The 13,534-nt window shown below is 44.8% G+C and overlaps 1 protein-coding gene across 1 annotated transcript in view; it reads left to right on the top strand.

Annotated features, from left to right (window-relative positions):
* The window catches only part of lrrk1 (leucine-rich repeat kinase 1), a 101,066-nt gene that overhangs the window by 17,405 nt on the left and 70,127 nt on the right, over positions 1–13,534 (top strand). The window contains exons 4-7 of the mRNA XM_053319227.1: positions 2,590–2,761; positions 6,589–6,768; positions 8,347–8,483; positions 9,979–10,205. Coding sequence (XP_053175202.1) covers positions 2,590–2,761; positions 6,589–6,768; positions 8,347–8,483; positions 9,979–10,205 — 716 coding nt within the window. The remainder of the gene's footprint in view (positions 1–2,589; positions 2,762–6,588; positions 6,769–8,346; positions 8,484–9,978; positions 10,206–13,534) is intronic.

Genomic DNA, 13,534 nt, shown 5'->3' with positions numbered 1-13,534 from the left:
GGCAATCTAAGCCTATGGCAGCATAAGTTAAGAGCTCAAAGAGCCCTAACTATAAGCTTTATCAAAAAGGAAAGTTTTAAGCCTACTCTTAAATATAGGGAGGGTGTCTGCCCCCCGGACCAAAAAGCAGTGACCCAATCCTGAGGTCACCAAACCGGACCCCCTCCACACCCTGGCTGCGCCTAGAAATCCTGTCCATAAAAATTATGAACAGGATCAGTGGCGGAGTCCAACCCTGACTGGAAACAAGTCCAACTTATTACCGGCAATGCGGACCAAGCTCTGACACCGGTCATACAGGGAACGGACGGCCCTTATCAGGGGGTCCGGTACCCCGTATTCCCGGAGAACCCCCCACAGGACTCCCCGAGGGACACGGTTGAATGCCTTCTCCAAGTCCACAAAACACATGTGGACTGGTTGGGCAAACTTATCCTCTTCAGTACCCCCGAATAGACCTTACCAGGGAGGCTGAGGAGTGTGATTCCCCTGTAATTGGAACACACCCTCCGGTCCCCCTTCTTAAAAAGAAGGCCACCCCAGTCTGCCAATCCAGAGGCACTGCCCCCAATGTCCACACAATGCTGCAGAGTCGTGTCAACCATGACAGCCCCACAACATCCAGGGCCTTGAGGAACTCAGGGCGGATCTCATCCACCCCCGGGGCCCTCCCACCGAGGAGCTTTTTAACCACCTCGGCGACCTCCACCCCAGAGATAGGAGAGCCCACACCCGAGTCCCCCGGCCCTGCTTCCTTACCGGAAGGCGTGTCGGTGGGATTGAGGAGGTCTTCGAAGTATTCCTTCCACCGATCCACAACGTCCTGAGTCGAGGTCAGCAGCGCACCGTCTCCACCATACACAGTGTTGACGGCGCACTGCTTCCCCCTCCTGAGACACCGGATGGTGGTCCAGAATCTCTTCGAAGCCGTCCGGAAGTCTTTTTCCATGGCCTCGCCGAACTCCTCCCATGTCCGGGTTTTTGCCTCAGCGACCGCCCTAGCTGCGCTCCGCTTGGTCTGCCGGTACCTGTCTGCTGCCTCCGGAGTCCTACAGGCCAAAAAGGCCCTATAGGACTCCTTCTTCAGCTTGACAGCACCCGGTGTCCACCAGCGGGTTCGGGGTTGCCGCCACGACAGGCACCAACCACCTTTGCGGCCACAGCTCCGGTCAGCTGCCTTAACAATGGAGGCACAGATCATGGCCCACTCGGACTCAATGTCCCCTGCCTCCCCCGGTAAATGGTTGAAGCTCTCCCGGAGGTGGGAGTTGAAACTCTCTCTGACAGGAGACTCTGCCAGACGTTCCCAGCAGACCCTCACAATACGTTTGGGTCTGCCAGGTCTGACCGGCATCCTCCCCACCATCGTAGCCAACTCACCACCAGGTGGTGATCAGTTGACAGCTCCGCCCCTCTCTTCACCCGAGTGTCCAAGACATGCGGCCGCAAGTCCGACGACACAACTACAAAGTCAATCATCGAACTGCGGCCTAGGGTGTCCTGGTGCAAAGTGCACATATGGACACCCTTATGCCTGAACATGGTGTTCGTTATGGACTATCGGTGACAAGCACAGAAGTCCAATAAAAGAACACCGCTCGGGTTCAGATCGGGGGGGGCGTTCCTTCCAATCACACCCTTCCAGGTCTCACTGTCGCTACCAACATGGGCGTTGAAGTCCCCCAGCAGAACGAGGGAATCCCCAGGGGGAGTGTTTTCCAGCACCCCCTCCAAGGAGTCCAAAAAGGGTGGATACTCTGAGCTGCTGTTTGGACCATAGGCACAAACAACAGTCAGGATCCGGCCCCCCCACCCAAAGTTAGAGGGAGGTTACCCTCTCGTCTACTGGGGTAAACTCCAACATACCAAGCCGGGGGGCAATACGTATTGCCACCCCTGCCCGGCGCCTCTCACCAGTGGCAACTCCAGAGTGGACGAGAGTCCAACCCCTCTCGAGGAGACTGGTTCCAGAGCCCTTGCTGTGCGTCGAGGTGAAGCCGACTATATCTAGCTGGAACTTCTCAACCTCACGCACCAGCTCAGGCTCCTTCCCCACCAAAGAGGTGACGTTCCACGTCCCTAGAGCTAGCTTCTGCAGCCGAGGATTGGACCGCCCAGCTCACATTGCACCCGACCCCTTTGGCCCCTCCCACTGGCGGTGGGTCTGTGGGAGCAGGGTCCCATGTCCCTCATTCGGGCTGTGCCCGGCCAGGCCCCATGGGCGAAGGCCCGGCCACCAGGTGCTTGCCCTCGAGCCCCACCCCCAGGCCTGGCTCCAGGGGGGGGCCCTGGTGACCCGCATCCGGGCAAGGGACACGAAAAACCATCAGTTGTAGTCATCATTGGGGTTTTCTGCTACCTTTTGTCTGGCCCCTCCCCCCGGACCTGTTTGCCATGGGAGACCCTACCAGGGGCATAAAAGCCCCCGATAACTGAGCTCCTGGGGTCATTGGGACACGCAAACCCCTCCACCACGATAAGGTAGTAGCTCAGGGAGGGGATGATCTGGAGCATAAGAGGCAAAAAAAAAAGCTTGAACAATATTGCCACCAGTCACCCGTATGGATTTTCTCATTGTGTGTGTTTTAGGTCCGTCTCCTGTGTGTGGCCACTCAACATGGTGATCTGCAGACTGTGTGTTATCTCCTAAAAGAAGCTCATATCACTGTGCCCCAAGAACCATCCAACAGCAACCCAGCCATCCTGGCAGCGTACTATGGCCACACAAGCCTGGTCAAAGAGCTGCTGGATTCTATACCTGGTAGGAGGAAAAGGAACACTTTGGTTAATATGCTGGAAAGACCTGACATCATATTTTTTAATAGCATATATTTGCTTACTTTTTAAAATCTCATGTCCTCTTACCTCTGACATGATGAAAAAGATACTGTTAATTCACGACATGACTTATTTTTATGACTGCTATAAGAGTTGATGTTTTAACACCTCATAGTAAATAGTAAAAGGGGAACTCAAAATTCCCCTCAGAAATAAATTTGTAACATAAAGCCAGCATTACAAACTACAGGAGTGTAGTTCAAAAGATGTTTGTGTTTATTAGGCAGGGAGTTGCATTATGGGAAATGTGGGATCCAGTGTTTTTGGATAACACATTGGATATTTTTAGGTGTTTCTGCTTTTGCTGCAATTTTCAAGGCAAATCAAGCCCAAAATCCCACATTTTCCCCAAACAGCTATATACCGTATTTTCTGGACTATAAGCCGCTACTTTTTTCCCACACTTTGATCACTGCGGCTTTTACTACGGTGCGGCTAATGCATGTTTGTTTTTTTTGTTCGTGGGTGTTGTTGTTACTTATTATTATTATTATTATTATTATTATTATTATTATTTTTTCACTTTGCTTCATGTTTGATACACATTGTTGTCCGACTCGTTCATAGAGAGAGATCGGGAGAGTTTGCTCAGTAGGTAAGTTTTAATTGAAAGTTTTCCAATACATGATGTAGGCTATAATGACAGGTGCGAACGAGGTAGATTACTCCAGTAAAAGTAAGACTTAGTTTAATGACTTAGAAGTCGCCAAATGACTTACTTTAACGAATTCGTTAATTTATATAATGCAGATTTGTAAAATATTACTTTTATGAGGGCCACAGTCACAGACAATAAACTTACCATGTGAAAATTGTGGTAGCAGCGGGTGTAATGAAGTCCACGCAGCACGCTGGATGTAAACTAATATTAAGCCTATATCCTATTCATTATAATGTCCATGGACATAAATTGAGTTCTTTTGCCTTAATAATGACAAAATAATACATAATAAATGGTCGGATTGGGAACCCATATGAATAATGTCTCCTCACTCGCATTTAGTGTTGCTTGAAATGACCAGGGCTCAGCTAATGTTGCCTTTTGAAACATCGTAGATTTCCCGGGATTCCCGGGAAAATTGCCTCCCTCAAGCAAGGTACACTTGCACTCACAACGCACAAGCCAAATAATCCGGACTTTAGGGGGCAAACGTGCTTGGGCACGGACGGTACAATTGCCTAGTGCGCCCTAAATGTGTGTAGTCAGAGGGGGGGATGGTTGCGTGATGGCTGTCAGGCATCGCCGATCGTACCAACCCTAGCTAATATCTCATATTACAACGTGGAACACCTGCGGCTTAAAATCCGGTGTGGCTTGTACAAGTACAAAATTGATTTTCTTTCTAAAATTAGAGCATGCGGCTTTTAATCAGGTGCGCTCTGTAGTCCGGAATTTACGGTAATCTGGGCAGGATATGACACCTGTCGTGGAAATTCTGTGCTCTTGGTGAGGAATGAAATAGAGACTTCCGTCAGCTGACAAGGTTTTATTTTCTTTGCAAAGAAAAGGTCAATCAACATGCGAGCGGTTCGAAATGAAGAAAGACCCCGAGCATGGGGAAACATGAACATTTATACCTGAGGGAAAGGCCCACCCCTGGGGTGTGTTTTCCGTCCTTTGTCTGCTGTGGGGTCGGCCTCTTACCTATGGTGTGCTTTCACACTCTTTTGTCTTTCGCAGGTATCAGCACCGACCCCCTGAAGTGTGAAGTTAAGAGATCTAGTCAACACAATTTAAAATACAAAAGGGTTTGAATATTGATGAGAAAGTGGGAGGATGGGTGTCTCAGGTAGAAGAAATGTAAAGGAATTGAATTTACAATTACAATTAAAAGTCTGATATCTTGGTGAGACGGTGGGAGGTTTGGTATCTCACAAAGAAGTTGAAATTACCATTACATACCTTAGAGCTTCTATTCAGAAAATTAAAAACTCCACATAAAAACCCCTGTTAACAAAGAAGCTCAACACACCATTCACAAAGAAGGAAAGAGATAAGTAAACCACATGTGGAGGGAGAGAGAGACAGGAGTTGAGGCAGAGTCTCCAGGAGGACTAAGATCTGGAGTGACATGCAGACAACCAAAGGAGTACATTTTAGCCCATTATCACAAATCATACTTTTGCCTCAGAGGGCTTTAAAGTCTGTACAGCAATTTAAACATCCTCTGTCCTTAGATCTTACATTTGAATAATTCCCTAAAAAACAACAACCTGTGTACAGAATGGGTCAAGAAAGGTAAAGAAGAGAAATACAGCACTGGCAAACAGCATGGGAAACTTACAGATGGATTGATAACCAACAAGGTCCCATCTCAGAGAAACCTCAGTGCTCAATAGATGGTAAATGGACTGTACTCATACAGCACTTTTCCAGTCTTTCGACCATTCAAATCACTTTTACACTACATGTTACATTCATTCATTCACACACATTCATATACTGATGACAGGAGCTACCACCACCTCATCAGGAGGAAGTAACATTCATACACTGTTGGCGCAGCAGGAGAAAACAGGGAGAGGAGAGGAAGTAAAGTTTGGGATATATGCCATGAGCTTTTTGGGAGAGCTAACATAACGTTTTCTTCATATTGAAGTCAAACTGCTGAGCTGGAATGTAGAATTCAAGCACATAATGGCATTTAATGAATACAGAGTAAATCATGGTATCTTTGTTACGGGCGGCTGTGGCTCAGCGGTCGTCCTCCAATTGGAACATTGGCAGTTTGATTCCCGGCTCCTCCTGTCCACATGTCGATGTGTCCTTGGGCAAGACACTGAACCCGAAATTACTCCCGTTTCTGTGCCAACAGTGTTTGAATGAGAATGAATGGTTAAATTCCCCCTGATGAGCAGGATGGCACCCTAGCCCCTGCCATCAGTGTATGAATATGTGTGAATGGGTGAATGAGTTGTAATGTAAAGCGCTTTGAGTGGTTGTAAAGACTAGAAAGGTGCTGTATAAGTACAGTCCATTTACCATAGCTAGGTGTTCAAAATGTATACCAATTTATCTTTGAAAGAATATAAACAGAAAACTGTATCATGTTTGACCTTCTCTTCAACAACAAAAACACCTTTGATATTTGGTGACTGAAATACATCACCTTTGATTAGGGCTGGGAATCGATCCGAATTTCCTGGATCGATTCATAAGGTCACGATCCGATTCGATCCGATTCGATTCGATATCGATCTATTTACAGACATAATGCAAATAAATACTGTCCCATAGACAAAACAGCTCCATGTGTGTGTGATTGTGTACGTGTAAGAGTGACAATCACTCTTTTGTCTAAAATAAATACTTGATTCTTGATCAAGTATTTATTTTAGACAAGTATTTGTTTTTATGTATTTAATAGGTAAAGATACAGTATGCATAGACAGGCTAGTGTTGCCAAACATCAGCCTTCATTCCAGAAGGTGATTTTAGTGGTGCCGCTTCAGCCATCTCGCTATCTTAAGTTTCGGTTTCGTTTAGCCGCCACTCGCTTTTTATAGTGCGCCTTGCGCGTCAAAGAAAATAGTGCCTTTAGTCACCTGGAAAAGATCGATCCAGACATTTTTGGATCGATATCATGCTTTTTCAGCGTGAATCGATATCGGATCGCGGATCGATTTTTTGACCACAGCCCTACCTTTGATACATTAGAATAATCTGTCGTACTTGGAAATCTGCTAGATTGGCCAATGGACTAAAGGAGATTTCCTCTGACTAGTGTTGGGTCTCTGGCTCCCTCTTAGGTCCTTGTCTGAGGAGAGACCTGCTTAACTGGATGCTGGCCACATCTTGCCAGGAAGGTCACCTGGATGTGGTCCAGCTACTGGTTCACAGCTATGATGCTGATGCCAAGAACTGTGCCATCCACTGTGATGAGTTTGCTGTTATCCATGGTCTGCCACTGTATGCTGCTGCACGAGCAGGTAGGGATGAACACATACAATACAATACACTCTTAGAGTAGCAGATGGTCATTACATGGACACTATAAGTTTTGCTTCACTGATACAGTATCTGCTACCAAAAATATCACTTCTAATGACATCCTGTAATCATTTTCTTTCTGTTGTCCTTAGACAACTCTTTCCTTTGCTTTCTCTACTGGTGCACACGATAATACCAAATAGCAGTGACTACTTTTCTCCATTTAAATAGGCTGAATAACTGATTATAAAATTTAAGACATGTGTATTATGGGTAACTATTTAGTGACAGTAGATTTTTAACTGCAAGGTTCATTGTAATATCGGGGTGAAAGCAACACTAACAATGACTCAGATGCAAATGGTTGTAGACAAGCAGATTTACTAAAGCTTAAGCCACAGATAAAATGCTAAAAGTCCAAATAAAAGGGGCAAGGAAAGTTAAAAAGTCCAGGATAAAATTATGGGATTAAAATAAATAATATATAAATGATAAAATAATCTGTATAGCTTCTTCCCGGCTGCAGGACGCTCCACTCGTATAATCTTTGCTTCCTCTGCGGCTCTGGAGGTCACACACATCCGCTAAGCCAGGCAGCTGGTAAAAACAGAGAAGGCCACCAGTGTCAAACTTATAAAACACGGGTCATGATAAAAACTCTGTGGTCGGAGTGTTATGTTTCTCTGAAGGGATACTTCTGTGTCTTAACACCTAGCTGGTGTCAGGTCGTCCTGCTGCTAGCATGACTCGCTAGCTCCTTGCCCCCGTTCTGTGCTGCTCTGCCGTTTATACTCAACGTTCTTCTCTCAATAAAAGTACTCCTCTCCTCCAAACTCCAGGCCCTCCCCCTCAGCCTCATCATAAAATCAATAAAATCATAACAAACTCAAGCAAATTACAGATATAAAAACATGCAACACAAGACAGACTTCCACCTTGTGACACGTGTGACACTAAATAATGAAAAGAGATAGTTTGAAATATCACCATAATCCAGTTATTTAGAATCTTATCTGGGAGTACCAACTAATCCGTCCAGGCCATTTAGAATATCTTTGTAGAATAAGCTCAAATTGATCTCTTTTCACACTTTCTTTGCTTTAATCAATCAATCAATCAATCTTTATTTATATAGCACCAAATCAAAACAAATTTAGTTATCTCAAGGCACTTTACACATAGAGCAGGTCTAGACCGTACTCTTTAATTTAATTTAAGGGGACCCAACATTCCCTCATGAATAAGCACTTGGCGACAGCAGCAAGGAAAAACAAGGAGAGAAGAGAGAAGCACATTGAAAATCAACATTGTAACATTAGTAGGTTCAGGACAGGACATCCCTGTTATCTGTGAGATTAGACGAGAGAGCACAGAGAACTCTGGGGAAGAAGTTTAAGTTAGCTGAAGACGTTTATGTTTAACATATGTTGAATGTTGACATTCCTACTTTTAAAGCACTTATATATAGAAAAGGGACTTTATATATAGAGGATGTGATACGTTGAGGTGCATCAAGATGGATTGTAGAACTGAACCATTAATGGGTTAGATTCACACTACTAAGGTTTTTGTTGCAGGTAATGAGAAGATAGCTGGCTTCCTGCTGCAGAATGGTGCAGGCTTCTCCTCATACACCCTGATGGACCATCCAGCCTTCAGCAAACACCTCCTCAGACTCAAACTAGAGGAAACCCCCAATGCAGAAGGAGAGCAGGTGTGTCTTCTGGAAACAAAAATAAAAGATTGTGTGTTTCTAAATCAATCAATCAATCAATCTTTATTTGTATAGCGCCCAAATCACAACAAAGTTATCTCAAGGCACTTTACACATAGAGCAGGTTCTAAACCGAACTCTTCAGGCTTAATTTAAAGAGACCCAACATTCCCACATGAGCAACACTTGGCAACAGTGGAAGGAAAAAAACTCAGAACCAGACTCAGAGTGGGAGAACATCTGACCCGACCGGTTGGGGTTAAGAGGAGAGAGAGGAAGGATAGAGGAGAGAGGCACAATGAAAATCAGCATTGAGGTTAGTAGGTCCAGGACTGGAATCTGTCATCCTGATGTGTACAGGCCTAGATTACCTGTGGACTCAACAGTGGACTCTGACAGAGGGTTAGATGTTTCACACTGTTATGATTGTAATATTTATTTTTTAAAAAGCCTTCACCACGCTGTACATTCCATGTGCAAATACTCCCTTTACTTTCAGCTTGGTATTTAGTTCATTTATTAGTGTAGTCAGCAAATGCAAAATCTGCCATCCAGTCTGCACCTGAGAGCTGTGGATTGTCCTTCCCTTTATTCTCACACAACTCTAGAATCTCTGCTCTCAGGTCTCACACTCTTGTAAGCACTTTGCTCAGGCTGAGCCATCTGACAGCTGTGTGGTAGCCTATGTCACCATGTTCAGTCTCATGCTCCTCCAAAAGTGCAACAAACTGTCTGATTCAATGCTCTTGCCCTGATGAAGTTAACTATTTCAGTTACAACATCAATGAAATGGTTCATTTTTAGCACTGACTTACACAAGACCTCCTGTATAATACAATGCACATACACCGATCTTGCATCTGCTTCAAAAGTCCAACATATCCTGTCAGATTTGGACAACCATCAGTTTTAACACCTGCCAGTTTGTCCCATTTTACTGCCTTTCATTAACTGCATTGCTGCCAGCTCCTCCTAATCGCAAAGTCTTTAGTTATCCAACGTACATAGATGAGTAACTGTCACAGACATCACAGCTCTCCTCCAAAGCCAAAGAGAAAAAAACAAAATTGTCCGCTTTGTTTTCCAGCTGCTCACACACAAGCGAATGTACGAATGCACGTAAATTGAAAAAAATAGCTGTGGTCTTCAAATAAAAGCAAGGCAGTTGTATTGTTATACACTTACTGTATTTACACTTCATTTTTAATTCATTAAGGGACAGCAAGGTCTGGCCTAACCCAAACTGTTATGAGTTAGTATACTGGTCCAGTTCAGTTAAGCAAAACCTTACTGGTAGTTAGCCTACCATTAACCCAATACACTGCTTCAGGTGTAATATGTGTGTTTTGATTGTGTTTCAAATAAATATATTGAAAAAGTTAAATATCACACCATATTTTTATTAAGGTCAAAAAATGTTTTGTTAGAGGGAGTCTTGGGTGAATCTATGTTGTTCTGTACCTCTTCTATGATATCATACACTGTTTTTGTACAGGCTGTCAGTGTGTGTTGGAGCAATCTGCAGCTGCCCTGGTTAGAACTGGACTGGTTCATGGATGTCTTCTCACAAATCACCCACTTGGATCTGTCATCCAACAGCCTGGCTGCTCTTCCCTCTGTGGTGCCCTGGGGTCTCATCCGCCTTCACTTTCTTGATCTTTCTAACAACCTGCTGAAAGTGCTGCCAGCTGCTCACAACTCCCAGGAGGTCATCTGCTCCAGGTATGCATGTCAGGAGGATGTCTGGCCCACAATCTCTCAAGACTAAACATGCTATGACATATATTTCCACAGTAGTCCAGCCACTTCATACTGATCTTTTTATATGAACTGATTTCAGTCCCACATGGTCATCTGACTTCACAAATGTATGCATGTATTTGTTGCTATTGTTATTATCCTTGGGTTAAATGGCGCATTTAAAGGAATACTGCATATATTCTGTCTTAGCAACAGTCAGATGTGAGTCAATATCAGATTGAGCTGTGTGTTTATTGTGCAGATAGTTCTGAAGACTTTTGTCTGGAAGTCTGCTTTAGCACAAAATCTGGCAATAGAGAGAAACCGGTAGCTTCCATCAAAATGAACAGTGCTGGCCATTGAAATGTCAGTGTGTGTAACTCATTCAGGAGATGTGTTCTTGTATTGTTCTGTATTGTAACATGTTTTAGTGACTTTAATTTTGTACATTTTATAATGACACTCTATGGGAGGAATTGTCCAACTGAGTTACCTAATTTACAGATGGTAAATGTAAATGGACTGTACTTATACAGCACCTGTCTAGTCTTTACAACCACTCAAAGCGCTTTACATTACAACTCATTCACCCATTCACACATATTCATACACTGATGGCAGGGGCTACTACGCAGGGTGCCATCCTGCTCATCAGGGGGAAGTTAACCATTCATTCTCATTCAAACACCGTTGGCACAGAAACGGGAGCAATTTGGGGTTCAGTGTCTTGCCCAAGGACACATCGACATGTAGGACCCTATTTTAACAATCTATAGCGCATGGCGTGAAGCGTGTGCCTTTGAGGCGTATCCAAATCCACTTTTGCTATTTTAACGGCAGAAAAATGGTCACTGCGCCAGGCGCATGGTCTAAAAGGGCTGGACTTAAGTCCCCTCATTAATCATAGGCATGCTTTGGGCGTAACATGCAGTAAACCAACCAGAGTGTCATCTCTCATTCCCTTTAATATCAAGGAGCGCTCTCACAATGGTGAATTGCTATTATAACGGCACATTTACCCAGCAATGCGTTTCAGTAATATAACATGAGTTACTTTTCCTGAAAGGAAAGTTGATGAGCTGCTAACCTCACATTTCATTCATATAAAGGAAGAATATGGAGATATGATGAGTGTAGAGGTGTGTGTAGTTATACTGCAGCAGTCTGGTGTCATCAGCTGATTTAATAAACAGTGATCAGCTGTGTGTAATAGCACTGTGCTCTGTGCAGCATCAGAGGCTACAGACTTTCATAGGTTGTTAGGACTGTCCACAGCGGCGCTCTCCATTTTTTACAATTAATTAATTCTGATAAATATTATGACTAACTAATATCACATGTATTTTTAATATGTTGATGTACATCATAATATGAATTCACATTGTGGTCCTTTTATTTGTAATGTTTTGCATGTTTGTGTGCTGCTGCGCGTCCGTGTGGTAACGAGCACAGTGTCTGCGCCTATATACCCCCCTATATACCCGCCTATATACCTCCCTATATACCCCCCTATATACCCGCCTATATACCCCCCTATATACCCGCTTATATACCTCCCTATATACCCCCCTATATACCCGCCTATATACCTCCCTATATACCCCCCTATATACCCGCCTATATACCTCCCTATATACCCCCCTATATACCCGCCTATATACCCCCCTATATACCCGCCTATATACCTCCCTATATACCCGCCTATATACCCGCCTATATACCCCCCTATATACCCGCCTATATACCTCCCTATATACCCGCTTATATACCTCCCTATATACCCCCCTATATACCCGCTTATATACCCGCCTATATACCCCCCTATATACCCGCCTATATACCCGCCTATATACCCGCTTATATACCCGCCTATATACCCCCCTATATACCCCCCTATATACCCGCCTATATACCCCCCTATATACCCGCCTATATACCCCCCTATATACCCGCCTATATACCTCCCTATATACCCCCCTATATACCCGCCTATATACCCGCCTATATACCCGCTTATATACCCGCCTATATACCCCCCTATATACCCCCCTATATACCCGCCTATATACCCCCCTATATACCCCCCTATATACCCGCTTATATACCCGCCTATATACCCCCCTATATACCCGCCTATATACCCGCTTATATACCCGCCTATATACCCCCCTATATACCCGCCTATATACCCCCCTATATACCCCTCTATATACCCCCCATATACCCGCCTATATACCCCCCTATATACCCGCCTATATACCCCCCTATATACCCACCTATATACCCCCCTATATACCCCCCTATATACCCCCCTATATACCCGCCTATATACCCGCCTATATACCCCCCTATATACCCGCCTATATACCCGCCTATATACCCCCCTATATACCCCCCTATATACCCACCTATATACCCCCTTATATACCCGCCTATATACCCCCCTATATACCCCTCTATATACCCCCCTATATACCCCCCTATATACCCCCTATATACCCCCCTATATACCCCTCTATATACCCCCCTATATACCCGCCTATATACCCCCCTATATACCCACCTATATACCCCCCTATATACCCTCCTATATACCCCCCTATATACCCGCCTATATACCCGCCTATATACCCCCCTATATACCTCCCTATATACCCGCCTATATACCCCCCTATATACCCGCCTATATACCCCCCTATATACCCCCCTATATACCCGCCTATATACCCCCTTATATACCCGCCTATATACCCCCCTATATACCCGCCTATATACCCCCCTATATACCCCTCTATATACCCCCCTATATACCCCCCTATATACCCCCTATATACCCCCCTATATACCCCTCTATATACCCGCCTATATACCCCCCTATATACCCCCCATATACCCGCCTATATACCCCCCTATATACCCGCCTATATACCCCCCTATATACCCGCCTATATACCCCCCTATATACCCCTCTATATACCCCCCTATATACCCCCCTATATACCCCCTATATACCCCCCTATATACCCCTCTATATACCCGCCTATATACCCCCCTATATACCCACCCATATACCCCCCTATATACCCCCCTATATACCCCCCTATATACCCCTCTATATACCCCCCTATATACCCCCCTATATACCCGCCTATATACCCGCCTATATACCCCCCTATATACCCACCCATATACCCCCCTATATACCCCCCTATATACCCACCCATATACCCCCCTATATACCCCCCTATATACCCACCCATATACCCCCCTATATACCCACCCATATACCCCCCTATATACCCCCCTATATA

Source organism: Scomber japonicus, chromosome 1 (assembly GCF_027409825.1).
Source record: "Scomber japonicus isolate fScoJap1 chromosome 1, fScoJap1.pri, whole genome shotgun sequence".
Taxonomy (NCBI): Eukaryota; Metazoa; Chordata; class Actinopteri; order Scombriformes; family Scombridae; genus Scomber; species Scomber japonicus.
This window is presented reverse-complemented; position numbering and strand designations above follow the sequence as displayed.